Below are 17,917 nucleotides of genomic sequence, written 5' to 3' on the forward strand. Positions count from 1 at the left end.
CTGCCACACACCTGGGCTGGTGGCAGAGATCACCTCACCTGCTTCTGACCTGCTTTTGTGGTCTCCAGAAAGAAGCTTCTGCCTCTGACCTTGGGTATCCCCTGATAGCACTCTGTTATTCTGGAGCATGGCATGATCTGACCTGTAATAACACACCAGGCAAACCCTTCACCAATAATTTCAAGACCATGCCCATGGTTTGGGTTGGAAGGACCTTAAAGCCCATCCTGTTCTCACAGGACACCTTCCACTAGACCAGGTTGCTCAAAAGACCATAACAGCCTCTTCTAGGCAGGTATCAAATCTCCATTTCCTCACCCAGTGTCATTCCAGCCTTTCATGATTACATCCCATTTAGCTTTAGTTTATTGTTGTTGATATCATTATCATTACTTTTATTTTTATTGGCTCTTAAGGAAGAATTTAATCTTCAAGCCTTCTCAGATCACAAGAGATTCTTAGCAGCAGCAGTGCAGTTTGGCCATGTTAGAAATACTTTATAAAAGAGAAAATAAACAAATAAAAAATAATGGTGTATAAATCCCTTTTTAATTGCACCTAAATCCTGAAACTCAAACTCCTAGTCATGAACGAAAATCCTGTAATTAGGAGTGATTATCACCTTTTAGTCCTAGGCAGGAGGGAGGTGGGATGGGAATACCTCATTTCAAATGCTATTCCTTTTTTTTTCTTTTTTTTTAATAGAAGAAGCATTTTTTTTTTTTCATTTATTTAGATTTTTTTTTTTGCCTTTAAAAAGAGCCTTGGGACTGAGGGATGGTTTTGGCTATTGTTGGCATCCAAGTCAGAAGAGCCACAGCTGGTCTCTTCCCAGAGAATTATCAAGAGCGCAGCATTTGGGAGTGGTACCCTGGTACCTACAGGGAGGGAGGAGACTCAGAAGGGGAGGGGAGAATACCAGCACTGAGGGTCCGAGCACTGAAATCTCAGCATTTTAAGAAAAAAGAGAAGGACAGACAGAGAGAAAGAGAGAGAGAGAGAAAGAGAGAGACAGATACTGTGTCAATACTGCACTGGATTTCTCAAAAATCACACAGCTTTAATACCTGTGCCCTAGGAAAGCCACTCCTTTGGTAGCTGATTGAGAGGTGAGGACGGGCGGGCAGAGGGGAAGGCATAGCCAGGGAAAGGGCTGGCATTCAGTTCTGCACAGGGGAAGCACCAAGCACCACTGGTACCACTGACACACTGCAAACCCCCTGTTCACTCTCCCATGTGCCTCACCCGCTCGGGATGCACACATGGGAGGCAACAGGAGCTTCTTGGGGATAAACAGGGAGATGAGAAGAGGGAAAAGAGGCATTTTCAGCTCCAATGTCACTGGCCAGATTGCTGGTTGCTGTTTGCAATAGCTGCAGCTGCCAGATGTGCCCCGGCACAGCTGCACTTCTCCTCCCACGCTCCTTTAGGAAGGAGGCTCTGCCTTCGCTGTGCCTGGCTGGGTTTTGAGGCGCCTGCACCAGGCAGCAATGGATAAATCCCAGGAAGGGAGCAGGGCAATGGGGAGAGGCAGAGCCAGGAGGCAGCTGCCCAGCTGCCCTTCCCTCCCAGCCCTCCCAGGACGAGGTGTCACCTCCTCCATGGGATTCTGCCAGGCTCTGCCCGGAGCTGGGGCTCTGCCTTGCCACGGGCTCTCCACGCACTCGTGGGTGCTGCAGGAGAGAACAGCGTGGGATTTGGGATCAGCAGGGAGCTCTCTGTCAGTGCCACGCTGGGCTGGCAGACCCTGCTCCTGGTGTTCCTGGAGGGAGCTGGGCAGTGAGCAGAGAGAGAGCTCCCACGGCTGGGGAAGCCCCCGGAGCGGGCTCAGGGCTTTTCTTTGCATGCAGGAGGCGGAACAAGAGCCACACCTCAAGAAATAAATAATCAATAATGTGACCCGAGGTCTGCACTAACTCTTGGAATGACCCCCTGGGTTCTCACCATCTTTTCCACTTCCCAGATCCCTCCCTCCCCCAAAACAAAGGCTTGTCCCAAATAGCAGGGCTTCCATGGACAGGCGTTAGAGCTGTGTGACTCCTTTCCTCCTGGAGGGATTGAGGAGTTCAGTTACCACCGGGTGGGCAGGAACACTGGCTTCTCACAATGCGTTTGGAATAAACTACAGCACAGCATAACCAATCATAACAGAAACAGGAAATCAAGAGAAAGCAAAAAACCCAACAGAACCAAAAAATTTGGAAAGTAAGAGTAAATCCACTTCAAAGAAACAAGAATTGTGTAACGAAAAGAAACGATACATATTTATATATCGAAAAAAATAATTCATAATTAATTTAAAAAGTGGCATGCAAAGAAGATTGTTACATTCTCCTATCATGCATCAGGCCCAATGTCCAAACGGCAAGGTAACCATGACGACAAAAAAGTGCAAGAACTCAGCAACATTACCAAAGGATGCATAGAGAGGCCCACAATGCAACTCAACTCATCTCCGTGAGACCCGGGAATGCGCGGGTCTCGCTCATCTTAAAGATTTCTTGCTTTTTCTCTTTTCATTTTTAAATTTTTTTTTTCCATATTTTTTTTTTTCTCTTACGAATGTAAAAATGTGGGTAAAGAAAGTAAAAAAGAAAAAAACCACACCAACCTTCTCGTAGCTCTGAGGGATGTTAAGGGGGTTTGATGCGGAACACAATGACATGAGGAGAAGAGAAAAATAGGGGAAACACAGAGAGAGTAAAAAAAGGCCTTCTCAAGGCTGTCAGCTGCAAATTGATTGATTTTTTTTTTCTCTTAACCAAAATAAAAAGAAAGGAAAAAAAATGAAGATAGTAACGACCCTCTTTCCTGCCTTCCTAACGCTCCCCCTCCCATCCCTTTAAGCCCAACCGAGCTCCGCAGGGAGGCTGGGCTGGGAGCAATCCTAGCTCAGAATCAGCCCCCACAGGGGTGCTGAGCCCAGGCAGGATTCTCCCTCCCTGCAGTCCTTCTGCTCCTCGGAGAGGGGAGAGGAGCAGCCCGGCCGGGCACCGCTCCCCAGCGCTCCCCCCAGCCCCACACCCAGCCCTGCTCACTCTGACTCCACCACGGGACTGAATAAGGAAAACAGAAATAATTCGAAGAAGGAAAAAGAAAAGCAAAAACCAAACCAAAGCATTTCCTTGCAATGTTCAAACTTACAACTCCTATCCCAGGTGGTCTATAGAGACAAGCATGTTATGGGAGAAACAAGTCAATTGGAAACACAAGAGTGCTCGGGACTCTTTTAAAACAAAACAAAAAAAAAAAAAAAAAAAAAGGGAAGAAAAATGTGCATGAAATCTCCCTCCCACCAAAGCAAATCCATTTCAGAAATTTGTTACCTTTCCACGATATTAACACACAAGAAACAAGGAATTAAACAGCATGAAAAACACCCAAACCACAGGCCGAGCTGGCACACGCTGTGTTCTGCACTCTCTCGGCAGGTTAGTGCTGGTTTGCAGGCAGGCCCAGGTACACACGGGCTAACTGGGGGAGGAACAGGGCTATCACCTGGAGCCTCTCATCCAGGTGTGGAGACAACACCCTGTTACAACCTTTGTCTCCTGGGTAGTTTCCGAGTGGCCAGAAAAGTAGAGGAAATTTATAAACAAAACAATAATGAAAAATCCCCACATTTTTCCTGTTTCTTTTCTTTTTAGTTGTGTTTTTTGTTTTTTGTTTTTTTTTAAAGAACCCAAACCATTGCAGCTAAGCTGTCTGCAATGGATTCAGCCCTGAATTAGTATTGGATCCAGACTGACACTCCCAAAAGCGGAGTTTCGGGGCCCAGGCGACAGGGCAAATCTCAAACGCAATTTTCCAGCTGGCCACAAAAGGCTATTTAAAAATTTAGCTTGGAAACATTAAATTATTAAAAGCCTTCTCTCCATGTGCATGTGATTTAGTGAGCGTGAGACATGAGAGAGAGAGAAAGAGAGAGAGAAAGGAGTGCACACAGGAGCATGGCTCTGCATTGGACTGCAGAGTAACGTGAGTGTAGGTGGGAGGCGCCTCCTCTGTCGATGGGATGGAAATGGGAACAGTTTGCTGGGATGTAACTTTTCTTTTTTCCTCCCAATGGTATTTTTTTTTTTTTTTTTTTTTTTAATCGAGAAGGACCAGCCCTGCTCTCTCATTACCAAAAGGGTTTTTTGCTGTGGAAAGATGTTAAACCGAAGCTACACACGAAATATTACAGGTCAGAGAGATCAAAATAAGAGAAAGTGGAGAGGCTGTTGGCCCACGGGGTGGGAGAACATCGAGGGGACATGGAGCAGAAGCCAATCCCCTGTCATCTGTTCCCCTGCTGCAGGGAGAAGGGGCTGTCACTGAGGCAGGGATGGCTGCTGGTGTCCCCAACTCTGTGCCCAGCGTTTGTGCCCAAGGAACCAGGGACAAATTACTGCTGGCAGTGGGAAAAGCAGCTGGGACTGAGGGCAGCAGTGCCAATGCTGCGGGCAGCAGTGCCAATGCATCCTCCTGCTGCAGTCTGGGGGGATCCAGGGACACAGAGGGGTCCTCCCAACCTCTCACAGCCACAGTGGCAGAACTGAAACCCCCCTACTTCCAGAGGGCAGGGCTCCTTTGGGATTAAGGGCCATTCTGGCCCCTCTGCCCCTCTCCTTTGGGAAAAAGGGCAATTCTGGCCTCTCTGCCCCTGTGCTTTGGGAGAAAAGGGCAATTCTGGCCATTGTGCCCCTCTCCTTTGGGAGAAAAGGCAATTCCAGCCTCTCTGCCCCTGTGCTTTGAGAAAAAGGGCAATTCTGGCCTCTCTGCCCCTCTCCTTTGGGAGAAAAGGCAATTCCAGCCTCTCTGCCCCTCTCCTTTGGGAGAAAAGGCAATTCTGGCCTCTCTGCCCCTCTCTTTTGGGAAAAAGGGCAATTCTGGCCTCTCTGCAGCCCAAGGGATTCCCTCCCCTGTGGGTGATTTTGGGGTGTGCTCTTTTGGCTCATGCTTAACTCGGCCGTGGGCGAGCCAGCCCTGCTCTGGGGCCCCACGGGGATGTGGGGAGCAGTGGGGAGCAGTGGGGACCCCCCGAGCTCCAGGCAGCTCAGGAGGGGTGGGATGGGCCCGGGAGGAGGAGGCTGAGTGCCGCTGAGCCGCTGTGCTCCCTACCTCTCACGTAAAGGTTAGCGGGGGACGAGTAGCGCACCCCGGCGCTGTTGCTGGCCACGCACTCGTACTTGCCCTGGTCCGTCTCCTCGCTGCTCTCGATCTGCAGCCCACCTGTGAGGGGAGAAGAGACGGCAGCACAGACACATGGTCACGGCTCTGCTGGCTCTGCAGGCAGGGCAGCAGCCCCGGTTCTGTTGCGTCCATCCCACCCCCGGGTTCACGGGACAGGAGCACGGAGCCCCCGCGGACCCGCTGTGGCAGCACGCGGTGAGAAAATGTAATCCCCCCTCTGTAGTCAGTGTTGCTCTTTGTCCTGAACCCATCAGCAAAGGCACCAAGTTTTTGTGGCTTCTGCAATGCAGGCGTTCTGCACCAGAACTCCCGAAATCAGCCTCAATAATCCATATTACTGTGATCCCCAGAAATCCATCAGCAGGCAGTTGACTTTCCCTTGCTCAATTTGAAGCAGTGACCATAAAAGTGAAAGGCTTTGTCACCCACTGCCTGGGGAATTTCTATCACTGCTGCCTTTGTTTTGTGCCCAATACCTGCTCCTCGGGAAGCCTACAGGAGATAAGAGCCTCTGTGAAAAGCACCTTGCTGATAGTAAATATTCCCCAAGGAAAACCCTGTAAATACTGCACTGGAACTTCAAAATTGCCTGTATGGTTTACATCATCTGGGCCAAAAGGATTAAGGTTTTTCTTAAACTTGTATATTATTGCAGGCTACAAGAATATACCCAGAGCCCAAACTAAAGATTCCTGTCAGCAAATATGCAGAGAGATGCAGCATGGAACTACATGGAAGAAAATTGCCTCATTTACCTCAGAAGGCTTCATCCCTGCAAAACTCCAGTTAAAATACATACTACATAAATAATTCAACAGGCTCTCAAATGTTTTATGTATTAGGAGTACATGATTATACTACAGATATGGACAGAGCTCACATGTGGTAAGACTCCTAACTCCCATCTCTGGAAAAAAAAACCCACCTAAATATGAAAACCAAACAATTCCAGCTCAGTGTAATAGTATTGATAAAATCTTAAGTGAGAGGAGTGCAAATGAGATCATTGTTGGTTGCAGATAGAGCCTTTTCAGGAAGGAAAAAGCAGTGTGTTCACAGAGGAGGACACAGAGCTCACGTTCCTCTGCGTGTGCGTGGGTGGGAACGATGCTGGTGGGGGGACGTGGGGCTGGGAGAGGATTTGGGACAGGGCTGGGGTGTGAGTGCAATTCCCCACAGCGTCCCCCGTGCCTGGGAGCTCCCAAAGTCAGAACAGAGGGAATTAAACCCCATAAAAGCCCCACCCAGGCCAGTAAACCAAACAAAATCCATTCCAAAAGAATCTGTGGGTATTTCAGCACAACAGGAGTTAAAACCCAAACTGGCTGGAGCTTCCCACTGAGCACCCAGCTGAGCATATTTCATATGGAATTACAGTTCCAGCTCTGCTGTTGGCGAGGTCCACTTGGGTGGAAAGCTGCTGGTGAGTTTTCCCAGAAATTTCTGTTAATTTGGACAAATCTGTGGGTTGTTTCCATTGGTTCCAGATACATTTTCTGTGCTGCTCATGAGCAACACTGGTCTGAGCCTCACTCCAGAGCAGGAAGGGAACCAAGGACTGCAGTGGGCAGCTTTCCCTGGGGAGCAGGGACTCATCCCTCCCTCCCTGCCCACTCCTCACCCTTGCTGGTCAAGGCAATGGCAGAAATGAGGCTGCAGAGAGGGCGAGGAGTGTTCAGCACTTGTCAGGAGCCAACAGACACGATGTGTGAAAACGTAAATCTCACCTACAGCACCTCCTGTTGCTTTTACCAGCAGAGAATTATGGAATTTTAAATGTGCCAGTGGAGATAAAACCAAAGCAGGGTCTTCCAAGGGGTGCACACCCAATTCCTCCTGCCTTTCAGCTTGAGGTCAATCTTTGACTCCATTAAAGAGAGAGTGCAAAAGCTACTTACCATGGATCTTTCCTAGAGAAACCTAAGGGTAAGAGAGTGGGGAGGAAGTGGAAAGAGGCTCTGGAGCCAAACAAATGAGTATGCTGAAGTAGTGCTGAAGATCTGCCTGAGCAAAGGACTGGAAAACTCATCACCATCAGCAGCTCGGGAGCACTTTGCACCAATCAAGAGGAAGTCCTAAGTATTTACCAAGCTTTGATAGCATTTAATGCTGGAGATAAACTTCAGTCCTTCATAGTCTTGGAGAGATTAGCTCTTAAAACTCTGCCATAAATCTGAGGCAGCGCAGCCGGAGACATTATTAGAATAACAGTATCAGTATTACCAAGTGCACCCAGCAAACAAAAAAGGACATTATAACCATAGATAAAATAAAGACAGGTATAAAAAAGAAATATCCAGAGGTGAAGCAGGACAAGGAAACGTAACAACAACACGAATCTGTATTGGGCACGGGGTAATGAAACGGGATCTGTGTGGAGAGAAGTGTTTGGAGAGTGGGTGAGTGAGTGAGCTGGGGTGTCTTACCTCGGATCGGTGTACCTTCTGCAAAGAAAACAAAGAAAATGAGTGAAATGACTGCAAAACCCCAAACACCTGCACTGCCCGTGGGAAAAGGACCTGAGTCAAGGAAGACAGTTCCCAGTAGGAAACTTCTTGGTGTATCTCAAATTACAGGACACTGAAGAGGGCTTGGGATACTTTAGTGGGGTGTCCTTTTCAGCAGCCCAATGCAGCTGACTGTTTGCAGAGCCTCCAGTGGCTCTTGGCTTCAAAAGGCTTGAGACTGGCTCCATTTTGTTGTAGGAATGTAAAGAAACCCCTCAGGCTCTCAGCTAACATCACTGTTTGCTACTCACTGGGCACATGATGACCCTGCGTTTACCTTCCCCACTCCTGGGGATGCCAGGGCTGTGTTAGCCCAGGCAGGGACAGGGACATGTGGGCACCTTGCACACATTAAGCTGCAGGTTTGATCCCACCTCGCCTAGCAAATCCCCACCTCCAAACTTTAGCTGTTGGCACAGATGTGTGGGCTTAGTGCATGTCCTGCTCAGGACCCCTGGCCATCCCTCAGGGCTCTGCACAGGGGCTGGGGCAGATCTGGGCACTGAAGAGGTGACAGGGCTACCTGGCACCTCCTGCAGTGGCTCTGGAGCCACCCTGATGCCAGTGAGGAGGGGCTCTGTGGAGAGAAGAGCCCTGCTGGCTGCCTCTCCCTTGGGTTATTTTATTCCAAGCCCCTCCTGTTGTCTCTCAGTGCCCAGCCTCAGGCACAGCTCCCAGGTGGGAGGGAGTGACAGGCAGGGGTAAAACTCTGTCCCCCATCTGATCTCCTGGGGTTGCAACCAAACCATCTTCCTTTGAAAACACGGCAGGTCCTTTTGCTCACAGTGGCATTGAAAACTTAGCAAAGAAGGGGCTTTAGTTTTTAGTTAGGTGGGTTTTTACCCCAATCCTGAGAACAGGGCAGATCCCGCAGTGCCAAGTTTTGCCTCTCCCCAGGGAGAGATGCACGAGCTCCTCTGCAATGGTGACACTGCTGCCACTCTGCAGCACTCCCAGCCAGGGCTGTAGAGCACCTTAAATGACAAATACCAGCCTCTCACCCTCTCCTCTCCCCTGAGGAGGAACAGCAGAGTTATGATCCTGTTTACACACGGGGAAAACTGAGGTAGAGGTGAAGCAACCTGCCCAAGGTCATGGAGGGAAGACTGGCAGAGGCAAGGACAGGAGTCAAAGCCTCCCCCGTGCCAATCTTCTGCCTTAATCACCAAAACCCCCTTCCCTCCTTATCCTTCAGCCCTGCTCATCCTTCTGCTGCGGTTCAATCCTCCATTCTCAGGATAGAAGGTAAAAATATAGAGATACTAAGTAGAGTTCACCTTTATTTTTCAAAGGAGCTAAGGGAACAGAGGCATTATAGTGTTAGGAATTAGACTCTAGTTAGACTCAGCTTCTAGTTATGAGGTTAGGTTATTAGCTAAAGAGAAGTTAGCATCTAGTTAGGGTTAGGAACTAGCTAAGGTTAATGAAGCAGGTTGTTAGCTCTCAGGACAAAGGTTGGAGAGACAGCGCTTGGAAGAGGTGGGGGAGCATGGACTTGGGCAGATCCCCACCCAGGAGGTGGCAGGAAGGTTTAAAAAGCAAGAGAGACAGAGAGAGAAAGCAGCAAAAGGTTATAGATCAATTCAGTAAAAATAAAAACAGCCTCTGATACATCCTTCTGTCTCAAAACTGGAGTGAAAATCTGCCATCTGTGGCACCAGTATGGAACAAGGCTAATGGGAAGAGGGTAGAGAAGGGGAAGACATCCCAACATCACCCATGGCTCAAAAGCTTCTCTTGCCTTTGCTAAGCCTGGCACTTTCCTGCAAAAGTTCACTCTAATTGACAGCAAAAACATGCTGGAAGTTAGAGCTGTGCAAGCCCAGACACAGCACCAGCATCACCTCTTGTGTCACTGCAGGCAGTCACTGCCTGCTCCTCTGAGCACTGCCCCTGGAAAGGGGCTGCCAGCAGCTCTGGGGACAGCCTGGCCTGGGGACAGGGCTCTGGGAGAGCAGGCAGTGCCACCCTGGGCTCTGGGAGAGCAGGCAGTGCCACCCTGGGGTCTGGGACAGCAGGCAGTGCCACCCTGGGGTCTGGGACAGCAGGCAGTGCCACCCTGGGCTCTGGGACAGCAGGCAGTGCCACCCTGGGGTCTGGGACAGCAGGCAGTGCCACCCTGGGCTCTGGGAGAGCAGGCAATGCCACCCTGGGCTCTGGGACAGCAGGCAGTGCCACCCTGGGGTCTGGGACAGCAGACAGTGCCACCCTGGGCTCTGGGAGAGCAGGCAGTGCCACCCTGGGCTCTGGGAGAGCAGGCAGTGCCACCCTGGGCTCCCCAGCTCTAACTCTGGCACACGGGGAGGGGCAGGACAGCTTTGGGATAATGTCCCACACCAGAATTTGAGTCCAATGAGCTCGAGCAGCACTTTGGGTGGGGCACAGACACAGATGGGAGATTTTCACTGTTGGAGTTTCACATCTAACCAGCTCCATGTTCAACACAGGGGCAGCAGGAGGGTGCTGGGAGAGGATATGCACTGGATTAATTATTCTGAGGAACTCTGACAGGTCCTGGAGGGTTTGATATGGGTCATGGGGGTGCAGGGGAGGCAGTCAATACCTGGCTTGCTTGGTGTCCTATACAGGGCATGAACATGTGCACGAGGCTGCCAGGGTCTGGGGCACAGGGAGGGCACCAGCTCTGCAGGAGGACTACAGGGGGAAGAGCTCACACTGCGTGCTGAGTTTTGGAGTGAAAAGCTGGTTTGGAGATACTACGTGCAGACTTTTCTCACTGCCTTGCACAGCCTCCCTGGATCTCCAGATCTGCCTATTTAGGGCAAATTTTGAGGCTGCCTGAGCCCAGATGGCCAGCCTGGGGTTTAAAGGCAGCTTAAAGGCCTTGCCTCTGGATTATAAAGGCCCAAGATGGTGCCAGGCAGAATCCCCTGTGCAGGTGTCCCCCTCTGCCACTGAGGATGGGGTCTGCTCTCCCACCACCCCTTCCCTGCGTTCCCACATGCCCAGCTGCCCACGGATGCTCCAGCCAGGGGAAGAGGAGAGGAGCACAGCCACCATTGCCACAGCAGTGCCAGAAAACACATCCCCACCTTCTGCCAGGCCACGTGTGGGAACGTGTGTGTGTGTGCTGGGCTGCTCTCCCCAGGGCTGCAGCAGCTCGCTGCTCCACACAGGCGGGCACCCAGCGGGGTCCCTGCAGCTCTGCCAGGCTGATGCTGCCTGGCAGCTGCAGCCCCACATCCCTGGGACAAAGGGGACCAAAGGGGACGTGGCAGGGACAGGGAGAGCAGCTCTGCCTTCCCAGGGCTGCAGAGGGGCTGCAGAGGGGCTCTTTCTTTCCCTCAGCCCATTCCCCTCACCCTGTGATTTACAGCTTCAGCTTGGAAATGCTGCACCCCCTGTTCTCCCTCCTCCAAATGCCAATAACCCCGTTAGATGTGAAACTCCAAGACCTCCTGCAGGTGTGAACACAATTATCACAGTTCCAGGGTACAAGCTATTGTGTAATTGGGGAATTCCAGGACAACTGTTGCTAAGATACCAAAAAAAAAAAAAAAAATTCAGTGCAATGTTAGGAGGTTCATATTTAGCTGTTATCTCTTTATACAGAAAAATTAATTAGAATTATTACTATTCTTTTTTTTTTTTTTTTTTTTGTAGCCTGCAATACCCCTGCAGAAATTAATTTAGAGGGCAGAACATCCCTACTGAAAGAGTTAGTAGAAGAAATGCAGAGCATGCCTCTCAAGAAGCTGTTACAAAGGAATTAGTTTAAAGGGCAAGGGTTACAAGTCTGCACATTAGCAGGTTTGGGGTTTTTTGGTTTGATTTAAAACATTTTTTTAATTGAACAAACTTACCAAAAGTCTCTGAATGTTAAATAAAAAGTGAAAAAAAAAGAAAAGAAAAGAAAAGCTTGTTATAGCCAGTTATTTAGAAAACAGAAGACACACACAAGACACAAAAGGTTTTAGTGTTTGAGTGCTGAGGAAGGTGGCTGGAGGCTGCCTCTCGTGTCCCCCCTAGATGGCAGCTGAGCAGAGGACATTGGCTTTGCCTTTTGCTTTATATGTCCCAAGATAAGCAGAAATATCCATTTTCCAAGGCCACTTCAACTCTTGTCCAACCTGGATCTCTAAGGCTGAGATGTTCATGATATCTAAGAGAAGCAGGAGCCCAGACAGAGCTTCTTCCAGTTCTCCTCAGACTGACAACTGAGCTTTGCACTCAGCCCAAGCCCCCAAGCATTAAAACATTTCCAACTGCTTGGAAATTTTATCTGGAGATGGAAAGGGGAAGCAGAAACATCCGCTAGAGAAAAACCACTGTGGTTAATGATGTATCACCCATGTCTTGATTAGAGTGAAGACCCACATTCCAAATGGGTTCCTGGGATGGTGGGAATATAATGACCATGCTCTCAGAGGTCTGTTTGTATTGCCAGCCAAACATTCAGATTTAACACAAATGAGAACCAAACCCGATCCCACAGATCTCCTTGTCTGACATTTCACTTTTTAACAAGCTCATTTGTGTATTTGCCACTAACTCATCATCGATAAAAATTCAGTTCTTCACAAGCGTGGCTGTTACCCTGATGGCTTCATGTCCAGGGGGATTCTGGGGCTCTGTCTGTCCTGCTGCTCCCTCAGGGAGCCACACAGAGCTCAGTCCTCAGAGGGAGCAGCCACTAAATCCCACACTGGTTTGGGTGGGAAGGAACCTTAAAGCCCTTCCAATTCCAGTGGAAGGGACACCTTCCACTATCCCAGGGATATTCTCAGTTCAGTCAGAGAAATAAAGACTTATTTACATCTTTCCCAACTGTTTCCCAGGCTTCTGCCTGGTTAGAAACTCTCTGTTTTCTCTCTGACTGAACTGAGAATATCCACACTGTCCAACCTGGCCTTGGACACTTCCAGGGATCCAGGTACAGCCACATCTGCTCTGATGTGTGCCAGTGCCACCCTTCTGGTAGCAGAATTTGTCTTCTGGAGAGATGAATATATCAAATTCAGATCTAAACTTAGCAGCCCAAGCAGGCCTCGCCTCACTCATACTCAAATCTGCCTCGGCCTTGACTCCTTTCCACAGACACAATGCATATTAACGACCCTAATGTTAATATTTTGCACTTCTGCAGACCTTTCTTTGCAGAACATGCAAGGTTTGGAAGGCCATGAAAGCAGGTGGAAGTTGGAGAACTGGGAAGTCCTGACTGCCCAAGGATCTGCACTCCCTGACATACAGGCAACAGGTTTGTGCCCTGAGGACTACAGGGATGCTTCAGGGTTCCACCAGTTTACTAATTTAAAGCAGCTGTAAATGAGATTAAATCTCAGCAGTTATCTTCTATTTATCAGAAGGGTCAAGGGTTCACTCTGAGGTTAATAAATTCACTGGAATAAAAAGGCAGCACTCAGGTGGCTTCAAGGAAAACACCAGATCAAACCGAGCTAAAGAGTAAAGGCATTCTAGCAAGATGATGAATGTATTAAAAATAATCTGCCTGTGCATTACTCACACTTCAGATCATGGTCACAGAGCATGGTATAATTCTAGTTTACCTCTCATTATTTATGCTGAGTGATTTTCTTTATTTGCATTTGCCTCAGCTGTTATGATAAAACAGGGAGGTCAATCTCATCTGCGTTCCTGGGATTCAACAAGGCATTCTAATTCAACAAAGCACTTTTAAGGATCTGCTTGTAACTTTGCTTCACTGAGCAAGGCGGCATTTATGCAGGTGTGTAAAAGCTACATTAAACTGGGGCTGTGCTGAAGCTTTTCCACCAGTGGCCCACAGAACTTTGTGCAGAATCTTTGCCAAACTGAGCAAGAGAAAAACCAGGTGTTTCCATGCCTTGCTGTGCAGATCCAGCAGGATGGAGTCAGAACTGATTTCTCCAGGGCCAGCAGAGATCCGGGCAGGAGCAGCTGGTTATCACTTTACTAGAGAACTTGTGAAAGGTCTAATATGAACAAATCAACTCCAGTTGCCTCACCAAAGCCTCTGCTTTCCCTCTGCCTATAAAATTGCCTTTCTTTTGCCAAAGAATACTTAAAAATGAACCATGGACACCTTTCCTCTAAGCTGGGTCAAAGCAGTCAGCCCCAGAAGTTTGTGAAAAGGATTATTTCTTGGGTTAGTTTTTGTTAAAAGGTAGAACTTGCAAAACTTGTTTCATTTTTGCAGCTATCAGTGGAAGTGTTTTATCAGTAGTAGTCAAAAATAAGTCCACCTATGCCCTCCTTGCACACACTCTCACACAGAGAACTGGCAGATTTAACAAGTACAAAAAACAGCTCCTGAAACGTGAATATTAAGAGATGTCACGTTGCCACACACACAAAACAGCAAACAGAAAACAAACAAGAGAGACAGATGGACAAGCAGATGGGGGAAGATGGAAAATTGACAAGAGCCACGGAGCTGGGGTACATCTGTTGGTGGAGATGGACTCCATGGGCAGAGGCACCGAGGGGTCACTCCGGAACGTTCCCAAGTGCTCTCCAGCGATGGCTGCAGGGACGTGATACTGGGGACATCCTGCAAGAGCTGTTCTTCAACACCAGCTCTGCTGTGTGCTGCTCACACCATGGCGTTTGACAGCAAGAGGCTGCCTGAGCCATGGACCCTACACCAGGTGTGTGTGTGGCCTAAAAAGCCGTGTCTGCCAGGTTCTTTCTTCCTTTGCCAGTTCTTGCTCTGAGGAACAAACTCCCAGCCCCATCCAGGCCCCAGTTTCCCTTGAGCTCAAGAACACCATGATCCAGGGAACTCATCTGGATGGGCACCAGCTTCCCTGTCGTCACTCCCTGGGCAGCAGAGAAGACCAGGAGGGCTTGAAGTGAAATCTCCAACCAAAAAAAAAGAGAACTTGGCGTAGAAACCAAAAAACTCAAAATGCCCCAACCCACAGCAGCGGCGCCTGCATCTCTCAGCCCTCTCCTCTGCTTCAGGACCCTCTGAGCAGTTTCCTCATGTTTGCATTTGCTCTTAACTCATCGAGTGTCAGCCCCAGAGCTTACCTGATCTCAGCTGTTTGATTCTGCCGTTGCTGGCGCTGGGGTCGACGGGCAGGAAATCCTTGAACCAGGTGATCTCGGGGTCGGGGTTCCCGCTGGCCGCACACAGCATCGTGGCCGTCCGCGTCCGCTCCACCACCTTCAGCTGCGGCCCCATGTCAATGTTGGGGAAGCCAGGGGGCAACTGGTCCTCTGAGGGGTGGAGAGCAAAGGGAAGGGCTTCAACAGGTGCCAGGGATTAGTGAACACCCCAAGGAAAGCGTCAGGCATTGTCCTGTGCGATGCAAGTTCAAACACTGGATGCTAACTTTGTCCTCCTGCAGAGCATCAGCATCTGCCTGTCATTGTTTTGTATCTTGGACCATCTCATTCCCATCACACACAATTTCCATTTCTAAGTGTCAGAATCCAGGGCTTCCCTCTGGCTGCCCTGGCAGGTCTGGGACCCTGGCAGGGGTCAGGAACCACCCCTGGACAGAGCCCCCAGAGACACTGGCTGTGATCTCTGGCCATGGAAAAGAGTTTTCAATCTCACAGGATGAATTACCAGCTCTGAGTGTTTGATATCAGTAATAATTAAGTGTGGCACGGGTGCAAAAGTAAAATTTTAGGATTCTAGATGAGGGGTCCAAAGGGGACAAGATGGAGGAAATTGGGTGTGCCTTGTCCTTTTTCTCCTTCTTCATGCCCTCTATGTGTCACTGTGGTGTTGGCATTTTTCTGTTGGTTCAGGCTGGGGACACACTGTCCAACGTAGGTGACAGATATTGGCACGTTATTGTAAATCCAGCCCAGGGAGTTTCTGGTATTTAATGTTTGTCACATCCCACTGAGGGCAGAGCCCCACACGCTGCCCTGCAGGACAGAGCTGGGCAGGGCAGCAGAACATGTGAGAGATCAACAGAATAAACAACCTGGAAACCAGCACAGACCAATTATGGCTTCTGCTTTGGCAGCGGGGCAGAAAGACAGAGACTTTCTACAATTTTGGGATGATTTAAATACCACAGATTCTGACACTAAGGACTGGATTATCCAGAGCAGACTCCTATGTCACCAAACTTCCAATGACACTGTATTTAACTTTTTCTTTCTAACTTCTTCCTGATCCCTGCCTTTCCACTAGCATCCAACAAGATGGAAAACACGTGACACAATCAAATTGACCAGCTTGTCCATTTTGTGGGGTTATTTCAGTGTCCCACAGGATTCTACACTTAAGTGAAATCTTTTAAAACCCTTAAATAGTGGGAAAAGCAGAATAGAATTAGAGAATCATTAAGCTTGGAAAAGACCTCCCAGATCCACCTGCCTGCTAAACCATGTCCTCCAATGCCACATCAAGTTGTTTTTTTGAACACATCCAGGGATGGTGACTCCACCAGGCAGTCTGTTCTATGTTTATTCATATCTATGTTCTATGTTTATTCACTCTTTCAGTGAATAAATGTTTCCTGATACCCAGACTGAACCATTTGGAGCAATTTGAGGCTATTTCCCCTTGTTACCTGGGAGCAGAGACCAACTCACACCTGGCTGCACCCTCTTGTGAGGGAGCTGCAGGAGTGGGAAGATCTCTCCTGAGGCCCCTTTCCTCCAGGCTGAGCCCCCCCAGCTCCCTCACGGGGTTTGTGTTGGAGTCACCGTGTCAGAGTTTCTCCCCAGGTGCTGCCAGGAAGCTCTGCCAGGTCAGGGGCTGGCACTGGCTGGTTGGCAGAGCAGAGGCTGTAGAGATCCCTGCACTGCTCACCACACTCCGAGCAGCCACAGCTAACAGGAACCTTCCCCTCCAAACCTCACCGTGCAGAGCATGCTGCACAAGAGAAAGAATGGAAGAACCCACGTGGAAAGGGCTGTCAAAGACAGTGGGACTGGGAGAGAAAGGAGAGGAAAATCTCCTCCTTCAGCTGCAGTGACCAGAGGGGACACACACAACAACAGTATGCCAAGTGCTGTCAGCCAGGGTGTGATTTTTAGATTTATTAATTCTGAGTGCTGCTGCCCTCCAAGAACAGTGGCACCAGCACCCAGCAGAGAGGCTCAGCTGAGCTTCAAGTGAGCTTCCTGCTCCTCTCAGTGCTGCTTTTGCCTTCACTAATGAGGGTGAGGAGGGCAATCCCAACAATGCTGACTAATTTGTGGTAACTCCTACGACACCCCAGTGCTTCCCCAGTAATATCTGACACAGCCCCTCACTCCTGGGTTGGAGAGAGCTGTTTCATGCTGGCTGCCACAGCTCAGGAATGTGCATTTTTTCCCCCCAGAACATGTCTGGGGGAAGGCAGCTTGGAAGGAGGATGCCAGCAGCAGGGTGAGATTTGGGAGGGATCCTCTGTCATCTCCAATGAGCCATGTCAGGGAATCACAGCCTTGGGAGTCTGTGGCATGGAATCCATCCCAAAACAGGTGAGGGAACAGAAGGGAAATAATGCAGGGAATTAAAAAAGGTGGGATTCTTAACAAATGAACATCCATCACAGCCAACCCCCCACTGACACCGAGGGGAGCTCTCACAGTGGCACTGGGATGGGCTGGGCTGGGCTGGGAACAATCCTGCCAACTGCAAACACACCCAGAGCTTGTTTCCTAAGGCTGGCTCATGATGGATAAGGAGGAACAGAGCCAAATACAAATGGCACAACCCAGAGACAGCGGGGCAAGGGACAAACCCAGCGGCCTTGCTGTGGTGGGTGCTTTTTTATGGAATCCCAGAGTGGCTTAGGCTGGAAGGGACCTCAGAACCCATCCAGTGCCACCCCTGCCATGGGCAGGGACACCTTCCACTGTCCCAGCTGCTCCAAGCCCTGCCCAGCCTGGCCTTGGGCACTGCCAGGGATGCAGGGGTATCCACAGCTGCTCTGGGCACCCTGTGCCAGGGCCTGCCCACCTTCCCAGGGAGGAATTTCTTCCTGGTATTTAAGCTAAACCATCACTCTTTCAGTTTAAAGCAGCTTTGGTGCATCTGAAGCACCTCTAAACCAGAATTTTGTATCACAAATCGGGGCTGTTCACACACATCTGTAACTATGGACTGGCCCAGCCCTCTGAGCTCCCTGAGCTGTGCTGGGGCACTGCAGGACCCCCCAAACCGTGTGTTCCTGCAGCCCCCCAGCAGCAATGCCAGGCCAGCAGAGGGGCTCTGGGAATTGCTGTGCCTGTGCACAGCTTTCAGGCAGGCTTTAATGGTCCTGCCTCCCCTCCTGTCTCTCAGCAGCCGTGGGAGGGTGAGCGAGGAGCTGCAG

At 49.7% G+C, this 17,917-nt stretch overlaps 1 protein-coding gene across 1 annotated transcript in view; it reads right to left on the reverse strand.

The window, feature by feature from the left end:
• The window catches only part of PTPRS (protein tyrosine phosphatase receptor type S), a 133,603-nt gene that overhangs the window by 55,017 nt on the left and 60,669 nt on the right, over positions 1 to 17,917 (reverse strand). The window contains exons 5-6 of the mRNA XM_085562391.1: positions 14,679 to 14,867; positions 5,104 to 5,214 (exon numbers count right to left, since the gene is read on the reverse strand). Coding sequence (XP_085418517.1) covers positions 5,104 to 5,214; positions 14,679 to 14,867 — 300 coding nt within the window. The remainder of the gene's footprint in view (positions 1 to 5,103; positions 5,215 to 14,678; positions 14,868 to 17,917) is intronic.

This window comes from Lonchura striata, chromosome 28, assembly GCF_050655825.1.
Source record: "Lonchura striata isolate lonStrDom1 chromosome 28, ASM5065582v1, whole genome shotgun sequence".
Taxonomy (NCBI): Eukaryota; Metazoa; Chordata; class Aves; order Passeriformes; family Estrildidae; genus Lonchura; species Lonchura striata.